Source organism: Pezoporus flaviventris, unplaced genomic scaffold (assembly GCF_033815535.1).
Source record: "Pezoporus flaviventris isolate CSIRO_AGI_PZ_B2104156 unplaced genomic scaffold, CSIRO_AGI_Pfla_v1 ptg000045l, whole genome shotgun sequence".
In the NCBI taxonomy this organism is placed as follows: Eukaryota; Metazoa; Chordata; class Aves; order Psittaciformes; family Psittacidae; genus Pezoporus; species Pezoporus flaviventris.
In genome coordinates, this window is record NW_026892593.1 from 31,525,364 (window position 1) to 31,541,354 (window position 15,991).

The 15,991-nt window shown below is 44.2% G+C and overlaps 1 protein-coding gene and 1 long non-coding RNA gene across 6 annotated transcripts in view; one reads left to right on the forward strand and one right to left on the reverse strand.

Annotated features, from left to right (window-relative positions):
• TBC1D30 (TBC1 domain family member 30) overlaps positions 1–6,666 on the forward strand; it is a 56,031-nt gene extending 49,365 nt beyond the window's left edge. For 3 of the 5 annotated variants that reach the window (XM_061467847.1, XM_061467851.1, XM_061467849.1), the window contains 5 exons: positions 746–858; positions 1,028–1,167; positions 2,245–2,451; positions 2,656–2,712; positions 4,001–6,666. In XM_061467847.1, coding sequence (XP_061323831.1) covers positions 746–858; positions 1,028–1,167; positions 2,245–2,451; positions 2,656–2,712; positions 4,001–4,782 — 1,299 coding nt within the window. In that variant the 3' untranslated portion in view covers positions 4,783–6,666. The remainder of the gene's footprint in view (positions 1–745; positions 859–1,027; positions 1,168–2,244; positions 2,452–2,655; positions 2,713–4,000) is intronic. The other 2 variants (XM_061467846.1, XM_061467850.1) reach the window with 1 other exon arrangement.
• Positions 1–15,991, reverse strand: part of LOC133276718 (uncharacterized) — a 175,349-nt gene that overhangs the window by 70,081 nt on the left and 89,277 nt on the right. The window lies entirely within an intron of this gene.

Below are 15,991 nucleotides of genomic sequence, written 5' to 3' on the forward strand. Positions count from 1 at the left end.
AATGATTCTGTGATTTGATGTTGGGTTCAGAGAGGTTCCTTTGTTCACCATAGAACTAATTTCTTTAAAAAACCCACCCCAGCCTCCCCCCCCCCCCAAAAAAAAAATCTCAACCCAACCCAAACCTTCCCTCCTTCCCCTTCCCCCAGACAAAAAGCAGAAACTGAGAGGAGAAAAGTTAGTTGGATAATGTTGGGTACTTCCTCTTCGGCCATAATTTTTGTGTTGAAGTGATTTCATTCACATAAGCTCTTGAGGCTGCTCAGGTGAAGTAATGGATCTGTTAACAGTCCACATCAAGTGAGGACCTGCTCCTTCCTATCTGTGCTAGCATCAATACCTTGTGGAATACTTGAGCAGAAATGTAGGTCTTCTGGAAGATCCCCAAAACCTCAGTGATGCCTAAAACATCATGATGCATTCATGTAAGCAAAATCGTAATTGGAGGAAGAGGGTTTCCGGTGTGCTGGCAAGGGAAGGATTGACAATGATTATTAAATAAATATTGGAGTTGAAAAGGACCCTCACATCTCATGTTATCGGTTCAATTTTAATTTTTTTTTCCCTCTGGATTTTTCTAGTGTGTCAGCCTGTATTTTTCTCACAGGAAATACTGACTGAACCGTAGAACTAGGCCATTTCTATTGTCTTCTGGCACATGAGAATGTGTAGCCTTTAATCTTGCGGAACTGGGAAAGTCTGTTCATAAAAAAATCTTTAAACCTGCTTTTTTTTTTTCCCCTAGACTGTTTATACCATGGCTCAGTTTCCCTTCCCACAACTGGCAGAATTAAGGGAGAAATACACGTACAACATTACTCCTTTCCCTGCAACAGTAAAATCAACTTCGCTTTCAGGGTAAGTTATGCACTGTTAATGGCATATGGGGTTACTGTTTACCCTACACAGATAGTGAAAAGGCACTTGGCATCCTTCTTTCTATGCCCCTAAAGAAGATAAAGAAGTTTGGTAATGATCATATTTAAGAATGTCTCTTTCTTACTTCTCTAATGTTCTCAATTGACAGAAGGCTAGGCAGAACCAGAGACAGTGATGAGGAGAATGACCTAGATGATGAGGACTCAATCGCCAATGCAATTGGCTGTCTTGGACCATTAAGTGGTTTTTTGGCACCAGAGCTCCAAAAATACCAAAAACAGGTGAAAGGTAAAAGTGCTTTTGTTCCTTCTGGAAAACATAGTTAAAGCTGCATCACTGCAGAAAAATCATCTGTAGCTTCCTCTGTGAAAGCTGCTATGGAAATTGTATTTTATATTCACCTAGAGATTACAGTAGGTAGCAAGTGACTTGCACTGGATCAACAGTGATTTTTATGATGTCCCATGAGAGGCCATAGTTGTTTATCCCCAGTCCACCCCCATCTTCTCTTCCCCAAAACCTCAGACTGATGTAGCAGTCACTGTAACCTGATTAGACATCATCATTCCTGCGGCTTGGTTTTGTTGAGACCTATAAGCTGCAGCTTTCCTCTCGATAGCTGTGGTGTTTGGTTTTCCCTTCCCAAGGGACTGTAAGTCTCTACCTGCTGCTTCAAGCTAGCACTTAGAACATCAAGCTGCTGTTGCAAATTAAGCCAAAGACAAATAAACATCCCTTGGAAAAGAATTATCCCTTTGACCCTGGAGTGCTAAGTTCGTGGTGCGTCAGAAACAGCTGTGAAAATAAATTGCACTGCTACTGTGGATCAGACACCTCTCAAGTTGCCTGATCCTCAGCTGCTTTGTGCCCATCCTTTTTGTTGCTCACTAGCAGCTTTCTCCCTGGGGTGCTATAAATGTTTCTTGATGCTTCTTACTGGTACCATTAAGTTGGCTGTTTAATCTCATGCCTGCTTGACTGTAATGTGTTGTATCACTTGTATTGTTAGCCTCCTATTTGACCAACTGAATGTCTTTAATAATTGCTTTGTGCATTACTTTAGTGATGGCTTGATGTACTTTTGGTTAATTGAAGAACTGGGCTTAGAACTTTGCATTGCTATGTTAATTTATTTCTATACTCTTAAAACTCCCCTCAAACCCTTGCTATTCTTAAGCAGTAATAGTATTTCTTATTATAAACAGTGCAGCTTTGTTTAATATGCGTATTATAATAAATTTTTAATTAAAGACTACAGTTAAATAAGATTATATGAATCAGACATAGACTTCCCTTGTAGATAATCTGTGAAACTCTTGAGTATGCCAATTTACTCATCATCCTGGCTTTATTCCCACTGTGCAGATCAGAATGAAGAACAAAGTCTTGGTTCCAGTAACATAGCAGAATTAAGTCCAGGAGCAATAGACTCTTGCCAAAGCGAATATCATGCTGCTTTTAACAGCATGATGATGGAGCGTATGACCACCGATATAAATGCGCTGAAAAAGCAATATTCCAGGATAAAGAAGAAGCAGCAACAGCAGGTTCACCATGTGTATATCAGAGCAGGTAACATATTAAAACATGCTTCGTTTATTGATTTATTACAATCTAACTTCATCATAGGAGGCAAGGCAAATAACATTCTTTCATGTTTAACTAAACAGAAAAGGATAAATACATGGAATAGATAACACAGCAGTAGGATAGCAGGTACCACTTTGTACACACAGACTGAAATGAGAAGATGATGTTTTTCTCTTCTTTTGTCAGGATCTGAAGATGATGACCCTGGGATTTTTTTAAGTCCCAGGGACCAGCTGAACAATGGTATTTAAAAGTGTCTTTGCTATCTTGGTGAATTGCGTTGATCTCTCTGATTAAAAACTAAATCTTTGGCATTCTTGGAGTTGACATACTGATGCACTGAGAAAAGGGAAATTAAGAGATGAGTATGCTTCAGACCAAGTGGCAAGTAGATTTCTAGCTGTTCCAAATGATCCTAACTCCTCTGAGTTCATCTGGGCATGGCAAATTACACAACTGAAGAACTGGTTTAGGTGTTCCACTGTGACTGACAGTTTACCTAGCCATAATGATAGTGCTGTGAGGATTGACCTGGACATCAGTCCATTATTTAGCCATCCATGTTATGGAGTCCATTTCCCCAGTTGGCAAACCCAACAATGCAAGGTTAGCATGAACAGCACAACTGAAGGTTTTAGTGGGTGTGCAAGCTGAACACAGCTCACCCCACTCATTCCTCCCTACTTAAGTGTCATCTTTCTAAGTTAGCATTGAACCATGCAGATGGGTCACTGTGGAGAATTTTTATTGCTCTTCTGGGTTGTCTGAACTTGTCCTAACAGGAGCATTTGAATACATAGAGCTGCAATTTTTCAGTAATACTCACATCAAATATAAGTTTTTTTTTTTTTAAAGAATTTGCTTGAATAAGATTGTAGCCAGCAGAAACAGTGCAAACAGTAAAATGTTGATTCCCAAGGATTGCCAATCCTTACCCCTGAACACAAACCTTTCTAATCTTACTAACCATGATGTGGGGCTGGGTTTGTGGTTTAATCAAACTGTCATCTGATTACTTAATTCTGAATCTACTGCTTTGGCTTAATAAGAGGACATACTAGAGAAGAGTTGTTGTGGTTTTTCCATTAAAAATACGTTGGTTCATTCACCAGTCAAACAAGCCTCATGGAGAGGGTGATTTGACTGACCTTTTACAGGGACTGAATTGCCTGTCATGGTTGGAAGAGAAATGAACGAGAGGGGAAAGATCAGAAGCCAATATTAATGTTAAACTATCAGGACAGTGAAGTTCTAAAAATTGAGACTCTATTTTCATTATGATTTATTTTCATGATATTCCTGGCTCAGAACTTAACCCATAGGTAAGAAGAAGCAGGGAGCGGGGACAAGAAATCTTTATTGTTGAAGTAGCAGCTTGTTTAACTCCAAGGTGTAAGAGAATTCTTTTTTAATAGTGGTCAGTTCTTTATTATCCCTCAAGAAAGGCATCAAATTTGGTGGTGGATCCTTAGAACATTAATTTGTTTTGTTCTTTAACAATACTGTGTTTCTTTTGAACACTTTCTTTCAGACAAAGGGCCGGTTACCAGCCTCCTCCCTTCTCAGGTAAACCATTCCCCAGTGATAAACCACCTCCTTTTAGGAAAGAAGATGAAGTTGAATAACAAGTCTCTCAAAAATGCTGTTATTCACATCCCAAGTCATGCTACAGGGAAGATGTCTCCCATTCCCCAAGAAGATCTTAAAACAAAACTGAACTCTCCGTGGCGCACTCATATACGAGTGCATCGGAAGAATATTGCTAGGGGCAAAGGCCAGCTGGGCTATGGAGATACCATAGGACTAATAGATGAGCAGAGCGAGAGCTGTAAAACAAATAGTCCTGGTCCAAAGGAGGAGAATTCCAAACATTCTGACTTTGGAGAAGGAGAAGGAGGTGGTTTGGATGACAGGACTACTCGAAAAGCTGACCGGCAGTCATCTGAGCCAGTCTCTACAGACAGCAGTACAAACATATCAATGGTTCAGCTAAAACTAGAAGCACTGGAACTTGCCTCAGATAACAAAACTAATGCTGAGTCAACATCCCGTCAGTCCAGCCAGCCATGCTTATCAGAGTCCTCCCGTTCATCCAGTGACTCTGGAAACTTGGCTAAATCTCCCCACCCTGGGAACCCAAAGCCACAAGTCTTCAGTCCTTTTCCAAGCGTCAAGCCTCTTCGAAAGTCAGCTACAGCCAGGAATTTAGGGCTGTATGGCCCCACTGAAAGAACACCAACTGTCCACTTCCCACAAATGAGCAGAAGTTTCAATAAGTCTGCCAGTGGCAACAGTGGGACCAGGAAACGATGATGTACTTACCTGGCACTTTCTATTTCTGACAGCAATGAAGAATTTGTATTGCCTTTTTTTTGTATGTGTGTGTGTATGTGTGTCCTAGAGAATTTCTAATCTCTAATGAGGTAGTAGGGACAGAAGTGGTTACCAGACGTATAAATATGTGTCTTTAGAAATTGTGTTCCCGTGTTGTTATGGGATAGATTAGTGAAGATGCACTCTGGCACCCTGTTGTCAATTCTGATGGTTCTGTGGTAAAATAAACATTGATTTGCAGTGTGAAGGAAATTACACCGTTTCTTAAATCTAGCTCAGACATAAAATCACCAGCTGCCTTTAACCCCTCAGCCCCCCATGGTTACCTCCTGTCTCTTTTAAAGCTTGAAGGACAAATTTTCTGGTGCAGCAAACAGTTAATAACAGTTTTTATGACTGTTATACAGCTTCCCCATTAGACCTCATCATCGTGCTCTGTGAGTAGCTGGAGAAGCCATAACTAACAGAAGCACAAGCAGCTCTAAGGGTCAAAATTATCACCTTTTGTCCAACATTAACACTTACCTACTGGGCCATCCGTCTTCAGACATTCTTGAGCGGCATTTTGTGCTTCACTTCCCACAGCAGTCCTTCTAATACAATCAGCAAGCATGAGAATAGCAGACATGAGTCCACCCACAACACTGGTTTGCTCCTTTTCTGTTACATATGTACATACATGCATTTCTGTTACTGCTGTAGAGTTGCAGCACTGCAAAACTGGAAATTAGGTACAACTATATGTGTAGTTGTATGAATATTATGGCACATCTTGTCTTCAGTGGATTTAAAAGCTATTATCTATATTATAGACTTGTGATTAAATATTTTTTATCTTAGCAGTAGATAAAATATATGAATGTTCCAAAGTAGTTTAGGGTTTTAAATTACATGAACAGAGTTGATTAGATACTTAGGGTGCCACTTACCATTAAAAGCCAACATATCAGCCACTATGTAAAGTGGGATGGACCCATAGGACTGCCATGGGCTTCCGTGGCTCGGGTCTTTTTTGGTGTAAAAGAGCAATGGCAAAGTGATAAGCTGAGTATTTACCTCAAAATTAAAAAGCAAAGATGGTGAGTAACAGAAGAACAAGTATATATTTTTTTCTATATATGCTACAAAGAAGGCAGAGAAACTAAATGTGGATAATTCAGCTTCAAGGTTGCAAAATCAAGCACTCAGACTCCAAGAAGTTTAGGTTGCTCTTAAGACATAAGCTCTTAATACCACTCTGATGAATTGTATGTGTTGACTGTACTTCATTACATTATTGCTTCCAGGCTTCCCATGACATCAAAGTGCCATTATTTAAACTGGAGTAAAAAAAAAAATAATGATAAATCAGCCCCATTGTATGTACTGTCTTACTTCCTCTTAAAATTCTTTGTTAAATTTGCAAATTAATATATCATTGTCTATTTATTAATGTATGCCATAACCTATAGGTTGTGATACCAGTTTCACTGTATACCATAACTTCTAAGCTGTAAAATATACCCTATTTATTGTGGTAGGGACAGTTTTATTTTGTTGTTGTTTTATACAATTGTATGCATATAAAATAACACACAAATATGAACACTATAAACCAGATGTAGATCTGATCTTGCCCCTGCCTTATTTTCAGGTTACAGTAAGTATTGTCACTAATGATTATTTATAGTGCTAAGTGAATTTAAAATAATGTAGGATTTAGTCACTGATCACTGACTGTATGAGAATTGTTTCTGCCTTGATTTAGAAGTGGACTTCTCAGAATTCTGCTGTGAATCATTCTCCCCAATTTTTCTTAGCTTCAGTGTATCACGTGGCTGTATGCTGAACCAGTGAAAATAAAAGGACTGTGATTCTGCAAAACCTGCTGAAACGTTGCAAATAAGTGCATGAATTTTCAACACATTACGATGTGATTAAGCAATGGAAAATCTGCAAGCTTTGCATGGATATTGGGATATTGGTCTAGGAAAAGAAGTGCTAATGGAGTACTAATTCTAACAATTCAAACCTAATCAGTAATTGACAAGCATGCTCTGAGGGTCTTGTACCATGCTTGGACTGTTAAGATTGAGGTGAAGGAATCATAGCAACTCAATGTGTGTTTTGATGATGTTTGCTGCAGGAAATGAATCTTAAGTACTGCTAGATGAGAAAATTGAATGTTGTTTCATCTGTTCAGTACCTCAGAGGATATTCACTCTCCACCTGAAATTTGCCTGTTGAACATACAGCAAAAGCATCTTCATCCCCTGATACTGAGGTGAAACATTAAGATGAGGTCCAGAGAACTCCAGAGAATTTTCTGGTTATTCTTCCCTAAAGAATCCCTTCAGCAAACGAGGTCTGGTTATGCAGCTGTGCTTGGAAGAGTGGCATTACAGCACTGAGAACACTGGGAAGTTTGATGGTGGGAATCTGCCCTATAAACCTCTGCGTTTTGTTCTCCTTAAAGCCTCCTTGTCTAGTACATGCTCTCTTCCATGCAACTAAATGGCTTTTTTGCTTGCTGGGGTTGTTTTAAACTCCTCAAGTCTTCTTTTTTGAGAGAGTATTTTATTAGGATCAGATTGACTTTTGTTTCTGAGGATGTGTTTCACCAACGTCAAATGGAAACTCTCTAGAGATGAGTATTTGCTTCTGTTTTGAGGGCCCTTATAGTCCTGCAAGTAGAAGCAGATCCAAAGCTCTTCTGAGATTGCTCAAAATTGCCTATACTTTGGGTGTATAAATAGAAGATGGTAGAAATCAATTTTTCAGAGTTTCAAGCAGCAAACAGTTGTTTTCATCCACAACAGCAGCTAGGGAAAATACAATTTTGTATACCTAACAAAAATCCTACCAGAATCTATTAAAAAAGAATGTGAGTGGTTGCTAGAAGGGCAACAAAATGTTACTTCAAGCAAAATTAAAATGCAGCCTTTTTCACCGATATTTCCAATTCAGGTAGAAGTTCATGTTCCAAATCCAAGAGACTTAAAATTTTTTTCAAACCTCCACAGCATCTATTTTAAATCAAGTGCAATTGTTCATACAGAAATAATTGCTCATACAGAAATAAGGTGAGTGGTTTCACTGTTCTGTAGTTTCCTTGATCTTCTTGCAGTGAGTTACCCAGAGCCGGTCCACAGGCTCCCTGGCTGAGTGGCAGGGAGCCAATGTCATCATCTGACACCAGCTCCACTGCAGCATGAAGAGACAAAAATTAATCCTAATGGATGCCTGTCCTTGTCCATACTTTGTTGCTCCAGTTTTACTTGCTTTCTGTTGGTAGAAGATTCATCAGAGGCAGGGGGTTGTCATGGAGCCCTGCCGGGGATGTGAGATGTGCAGTTGTCTCAGGTGAGCCCCTTCAGCCCATGTGTCATCACTCAGCAGGGACTGCTGGGGTGACCAGTTTCTCTGACAGCTGAAAACTTCTATGTTTGGACACCTCTGCAAGGGTGACAGCATCCTTGGGAAGGGGTGCATCCAGCACACTGCAGGGAAGTGCATCTGCGAAGGATATCTCCTGCACATCCTTTACCAAAGACCCTTCAGGGCTTGCACAAGATGTCTTTGACTGACTTGAGGCATTTAAGATGATCAAGGAAACAAGTGGTTTGCAGTGTAAGACCAGGTCAGGGTGGCCGATGCTCAGGCCCAGCTCCCCCAGCCTGCAGGATGCTGTTTCAGCTGTGCTTTGTCCTACAAGCAGCATGCCATGCTCACTGGTTGACCGCAGGTTTAGGAAGAACCACAAATGTTTCCAAGTTGCCTTCTGATAAAACTGCACCAAACCAGGCTGGTTTACCACAAATAAGCAGGCAGGAGTGGTGGTGGCATGGGAAGCAATGGGTGCATGTGGATGGAGAGGTTGGGAGGAGGGCAGGAGCAACCCATCCAGGCAAAAGGTGCAAGAAGTTCTGAGGGAAAGCAGATTCCTCAGTGCCTGTGCTGCTTTTTAGATTGATGGCTTATAAACAAGAAATCAAAGGATCAGATCCATGACATGCCGCTCCCTGCCGATTCTTCATGTGTTCAGAGTGATGATGGACTTGCCTGATGCCACCGAGGAGCCACATCCCGTTGTCCACTCAGTGAGGCATCAAAAAGGGAGCAACGTTCAAATGTTCATCCAGGGTAAACCCTGTGCTGTCACTACCGGCACACCTGACTTCTGGCCTGTGCCCCGAGCCAGTTCTGTGGAGAGGGTGTAGCTGTGATGGATGATAGTGCCCCAAACTAGCATGTGTGCTAACTGACAGCCGTGCCAGGCCACTGCTGGGTGGATGTGGCTGTGCTATCTGCAGCTCCGCAGCATGGACCTGGCTTGCTAGCTCAGCCCCAAGGCTTGTAGGCCTGGGTTTGCTCAGAGCGTGGCTTGTGCCCAGGATCTAGTGGGTGTGCGCACCACTCAGCTTCAGCAGCCCTTGGGTGTAATCCTCTGCGCCTGGCTCAGCAGCAGCAGCAGCCCTGCTGGTCTGGCAGAAAGGGCTGCAGCACGATGTGTTGCTCACTCTCTCCTTCTCTGAAGAAAGTGTTTGGTTTTTCATAGTCACTTGTTGGTTTTCTGGTGTTTTGTAATTGTTGGTGACATTGGGAGATCTTTCGAGCAGTGGCTGGCTTTCTGTGTACTGGAGTAGCAGAGACAGTTGTGCTTTCTGCATCACAGCACTCAATAGTTTTTGCAACTGTTCCTCTCTATGTTGGCTTATGCTTTTCTTCCATGAACTGACACAGGGTGCCCAGAGAAGCTGTGGCTGCCCCATCCCTGGCAGTGTTCAAGGCCAGGCTGGGTGTGGCTTGGAGCAACCTGGTCTAGCGGCATGGGGGTTGGAACTAGATGATCTTTAGGGTATCTTCCAACCCAAACCATTCTATGAACTTCCAACCCCTACTAGGTTCATTGACTGTGCGTTTGATGAGAGTTTTCAGGAAGATAAGGATAGCCATGCTGGTCAGCTTAGCCCAGCATCTTTTCTCTGACCACTAATGGTTGGAAACACCTAAGAAAGGAGTCCTGTAGGAATATGGTGCATCCAGGGGTAGTCATCTGATTTCATCTGGGTTGTGCACATCAGATAGAGGTGAGGTGGATGGCCAGGCCAGCAGCGTGTCGATCTGGGCAGCTGCCTGCACAGCAGGGACACAAAGAGTGGCTCAGCAGCAGAATTTCCTCCTTCACATGAAAAGAATAATAATAATGGAGACATGGTCAGGACTGGAAAGAATAATAAACGCTAGAAAATGTGGGCCTGAAACGGTAGCTACGGCTGTGATTCCTGCGGCGTGCTGGTTTGCCTCTGTGGACTCTGCTTGCACTTCAAGCTGCATGGTGGTTCCTCCTGTCCAGGGTGACAGAACTCCCTTGCCAGGGAGACACCACAGGACTGGCCTGGAGGGATCCTCTGAAGGGGCAGGAGGTGAAAACAGGCTGGAAAGCCTCCCAGGCCCTCAGAGATTCAGACATGGCTGGAAACACAGGTCCAGCTCTTCAAACAGCCTTGTGTGAATAACTCCTGTGCTGCAGGCACACACGTACCTTTGCTTTCTCTTCCTGATAGCTCCACTGCCTTCTCCAAATGACACACAGGTACAGACACCAGCCTACAGTCCAGGCAGGAGCAAGTCCGTGCAGGTACACCACAAGGACACCTGTGGAGGGATAGGGTTTGACCAGCACAAAAGAAGCAAGTTTATTCTTAGGAAAAGTGGGCAACAACCATCCAGTATAGGTGTAGGAGTCCAGTGTTAAAACTTTGACTTGTGTCTTGACTTCAGTCAGTCAGTCACATGTGCTCAGGGAAAGGGGAGCTGAGCAAAGCCTTAGGAAGCGTGGACTCCAGGCACCAAAAGTGGTGTCAGAAATCATACAGTTGTTCTACAACTGGGGTTTATAACTGCAGCTTTCCTTACTCCTAATGACATCTCTTCATAAACTGACTCTCTTTCTCTACTTTTTCTTTTTTATAAAAGGCATCAATCTGATTTATCTGCACCAAAATCCAGCTGTATTAGACATCATGCCCTTTTGAACTCCAGATTACTGTGTATGTGTATTACTGCGTATGTGAATGACAAGTTTTTATAGTGTTTCCCTTGCACTGGTAAACTTTTCACCCAGCTGCAACAATACTGCTCACTGTCTGGTCCCCAGTGCTCTTGGAGAAGGGGCCTTTCTCCAGAGTGAACAGAAGGACTATTGCCTGCTTGGCAGAGGGACAGATGACTTAGTGTTGGCTGACGCGTTCTCCATCCCCACCAGCCAGCGCTGAGTCACTGGTTTCCATCCAGACTGGAACGTGTTTGTTCTGCTCCTGCCGAAGGGATGCTGCCCCACACCGCTGCTGAACCTCCCAGCCAGGGTGACAGAGAGAGCGTTTGTGGGGGATTTCACTGCTGCAGTTTGCCGGACAGGAGAACACCTGACCACGAACATGCGATGTTTCTAACTGCTAGGGGTTAGACCAGCTTTGCACCATCAGAACCACCAGCAGCAAAGCGCTGTGTCTGTCCCCCGGCCTCAGCCTGCGCCGTGTCTTTGTGTGTTCAATCCGTGGTGATCTTCTAGGCGCGGTCACTAGATGCCAGTGGTGCTCCATGCAAGCACAGCTGCGCGGTAGTTCGAGCAGAAGGGAAAACGGGCATAGTTGGGAGTTTCCAGGAGTTTTTATCATTTTCAACCGGTGTGGAGCAGCTTCCAGGCCAGTCGTCTTTGACTGCACATTGCAGCCTCTCTGCTCTCTTTGTCCCCTCAGTGGACTTGCTAACCTGGAGAAATGATCCCGTGGTACAGAGGCAGCCCAGCTGTGTATCTTCGGAAACAGTGCCCGTAGCAGTACACAAAACCACTCTAAAGGCTCTTAATTTTCTTTCTGGAGGATGAGCCGGCAAACAGAATTGAGGTGTCAGGCAGGGGAAGGAAGCTTGCTGGATTCGCTGGGTGTCTTGTGGAGACATGGTTTGTCTTAAGATGGGTCAGCAATGACAATCAGATAACACTGCTGGTCAGGAGTCAGCTGAGCTATTTCTATCAGAGATACTGGAGCTGAGCTGTTCTGTGCTGAAGGTTGAAAGAAAATAAAAACCTTTTTGTGCAACCTCTATGAAAACAGAACATAGCTAATATAACTAATGAGTGCCTCCTCCCAGGTACTTGCCAGCTCACTGTGCTGCCTTGGACACTATGGAACCCATGAGTTTTCCCAGCTTGTGGAGTTTAAAATAAAAACATGTTCAGGTCTCTTACATGTGGATCCGGTGCCTTGAAGAATTACTTGTCTCCACTGAGAGCTGGAATTTGCAGTCCACCTCAGTCCTCAGCAATCAGTACTGACTTGAGAAATGGGTTCATGTGAACCTCATGAGGTTCAACAAGGCCAAGTGCAGAGCCTTCCACCTGTGGTGGAATAACTTCCAGTATTGATACAGCCTGGGAATGAAGGGATTGAAGGAAGGAATTGGGTGTACTGGTGCATGCAATGCTGGGCATGATCCAGCAGTGTGTGCTTGCAGCCCAGAAAGCCAACAGTATCCTGGGCTGCATCCAAAGAAGCATGATCAAGGGAGGTGATTCTCCCCCTCCACTCTGCTGTAGTGACACCTCGCATGGAGCACTGTGTTCAGCTCTGGGGTCCCCAACACAAGAGGGACATGGAGCTGTTGGAACAAGTCCAGAGGAGGCCATGATGATCATCAGGGGACTGCAGCACCTCTCCTATGAAGACAGGCTGAGACAGCTGGGTTGTTCAGTCTGGAGAAGAGAAGGCTCTGGGGAGAGCTTAGAGGAGCCTTACAGTACCTACAGGGGCTACAGGAAATCTGGAGAGGGACTTTTTGCAAGGGCCTCTAGGAGGAATGGCTTCAAACTGAAAGAGGAGAGATTTAGACACAGATACAAGGAAGAAATGTTTTGCAGCGAGGGTGGTGGAACACTGTCACAGGTTGCCCAGACAGATGGCAGATGCTCTGAAAACATTCAAGGGCAGGTTGGATGGGCTTGAGCAATCTGATCTGTTTGAAGTTGTCCCTGTTTGTTGTAAGAGGGTTGGAACTAGAAAACCTTTATAGGCCCCTTCCAACCTAAACCATTCTATGAACTCCCAAGTCCATGCGTGCCACAGACACAGCCACTGCCAGCACCCTAGCAAAATGAGATGACCCTTAAATTCACAGTTGAGTTTTTCAGGAGTGTGCTCTGCAAACCTTTGTGACCAGACACATGCAATGGCAAAAGGCTTGGCGCAGCCCAACTGAATGTGCTCCAGGTGGTTTACTGTCAGGAAAAAAACACTGGCTGAATGCAGGTCACATTGAAAAAAACAACCATCCTAGATCCGTTTGAGGACTTATGCTCTTAAAACAGGACCAAGGTGCTATTAATACGCTTAAAAAGGGACAGCTTAAAAATGCTCAGCTACTGCACAGCATCAGAGGCCCTTGGAGCTCTGTAAGATTTCCCTGTTTGGCTTCAGCACTCCCAGAGCACCTAGAGCTCTGCCTTTGCTTATGTCATCTCTGCGTCATAGAATCATAGAATCACAGAATAGTTAGAGTTGGAAAGGACCTTAAGATCATCAAGTTCCAACCCCCTGCTGTGGGCAGGGACACCTTAAGCTAAATCATATCACCCAAGGCCTCATCCAACCTGACCACTGCCAGGGATGGAGCATTCACAACCTCCCTGGGCAACCCATTCCGGTGCCTCACCACCCTCACAGGAAAGAATTTCCTCCTTATATTCAACCTAAACTTCCCCTGTTTAAGTTTTAACCCGTTACTCCTTGTCTTATCACTACAGTCCCTAATGAAGAGTCCCTCCCCAGCATCCCTATAGGCCCCCTTCAGATACTGGAAGGCTGCTATGAGGTCTCCACGCAGCCTTCTCTTCTCCAGGCTGAACAGCCCCAACTTTCTCAGCCTGTCTTCATACAGGAGGTGCTCCAGTCCCCTGATCATACTCGTGGCCTCCTCTGGACTTGTTCCAACAGTTCCATGTCCTTTTTATGTTGAGGACACCAGAACTGCACACAATGCTCCAGGTGAGGTCTCACGAGAGCAGAGCAGACGGGCAGGATCACCTCCTTTGACCTGCTGGTCACGCTCCTTTTGATGCAGCCCAGGATACGGTTGCTTTCTGGGCTGCGAGCGCACACCGAAGCCGGCTCATGTTCATTTTCTCATCAACCAACACCCCCAAGTCCTTCTCTGCAGGGCTGCTCTGAATCTCTTCTCTGCCCAACCTGTAGCTGTGCCTGGGATTGCTCCCACCCAGGTGTAGGACCTTGCACTTGGCATGGTTAAACTCCATGAGGTTGGCATCAGCCCACCTCACAAGTGTGTCAAGGTCCCTCTGGATGGCATTCCTTCCCTCCAGGGTATCAACCGAACCACACAGCTTGGTGTCATCCGCAAACTTGCTGAGGGCGCACTCAATCCCACTGTCTATGTCAGCGACAAAGATGTTGAACAAGACCGGTCCCAACACCGATCCCTGAGGGACACCACTCGTGTCATTGGCTAATCCACATGTAAGCAAAAGTGCAGTCAAATCAAACTGAAAAACTGGCTCTAACTAACTCTTGAGATTTGGCTGGCACACCTAGAGCTGCTGCTTGCCATTCAATAATGAATTTCAGCACAGGATACATCCTGATGAGCCTGGGCAGAACCAGAAATGGGCTGACTTTAGTCGTTAAATCAAGATGCCCCTAAAGAGAGTGTGGTCGTTTGTAGCTCTGACCAAGTGTGACTAGTTCAACAACATCTGGGGACATTCAACAGCTGGTTGCGTTTCAAGATATGCTTCAAAAAAGAGGCACAACTTTTATCCTCCTAATTTGTTTTTTGCCCTGTTCTCTGGCCAGGGATGTCCATGCCCACAATCCTTGAGCCTGAACAGTTACAATCACTATTCCCCTACAACTGTATTCACTGTTGAGTGTTGCCAGTTATAGGGTACATGGGGCATTTTCTGTGTCTCCTATTGATGTGGCAACAACGCAGATGCAAAGTCAAGTTCCAGAACCTGGGGACATGGTGCTGTGCTATCTACACAGGGTGGATGGGTTTCATTCTGTGGGCTCTGGCTTCCTGAAGTGCAAAAGGAAGAAGGAAAAATCACCTCTTCCAAAGTACAGGTGATAGTCTTGTTTAAAATACAGCTGTAGGTGGGTCTTTGCATCCACTGGAAATGCTGCAACTCATGAAGAGTGGAAAAACGGTCCTAGAGATCTGGTAGGTCAGGGATGAGGGAGCCCTGGGCCCCAGCAGCTGTGTCTGGTTAGATTTTACATTATGCAGTGATTATGCAGAAAGAGGATGGAGCCCTCTGCAGGGAATAATCTCAACCTGAGGTTTATTTCTTTAGATTAATGAAAAAAGGTTAAAAGATACCAATGGCATAATTTAAATATACATTCTATGGTAAGGATAAGCCATAGTAAATCTCCTGTGTCATTTCCTAACTTGCTTCTCTGTTTCTATTTGCCGGTGAGTACAGAAATGAGACCTGGGCATCTTTGGCTAATGGAAAGACTGACTGTACTTTGAGCTGAAGTGGTTGCTGATTCTGAGATGGGGCTTGGGAAGGATAGCATGGATAGATAAGAGGGGAAGTATGAAAGAGGTTATTTTTTTCTAGTCTATGTTTTGAACATTCAGATTTGTGTATACATTTTTCCTTGAAGGCCACGCAGTGCATCAGGCCTTTAGCTGTTTTATTCATTACCTTACAGGTATTACCAATCCGTATGGTGATCACTGACTGCTATTAAAGTAATAATAAGCTTGCTCTAACCATTCCCTTCTCAATGTATGAAGTGAGGACACCTCAAACAGCAGCCTGCAGAGAAAGTGATGGTCTCTGGTCTCTGAAGCCCTGATGGTATGTCAGAGGGAGCAGAGCGCCACGAACACATGCAAGGTTGGTATTTGCTGAAGTTCACCATCAGGAAAACAGTGAATAGGAAGCCTCCCTCTCATAGTGAACCTGTAACTACACCGTTTGCACAGACAGGTGAATTTAACTTCTTTTTACCATGTTCACCTGCTAGCAGGTTACTGTGCAGTGTCACTGGTGCTATCGATCCCATAAGCTGCTGTTGGTCTCCAGGAAAGGAAGTGCATCATGGGCAAATGTTTGGGCTCTGCCTGCCTGATCTTGTCTCCCTGCCTCCCTTTTCCCTTTCTTCTTTCATCACTAAAT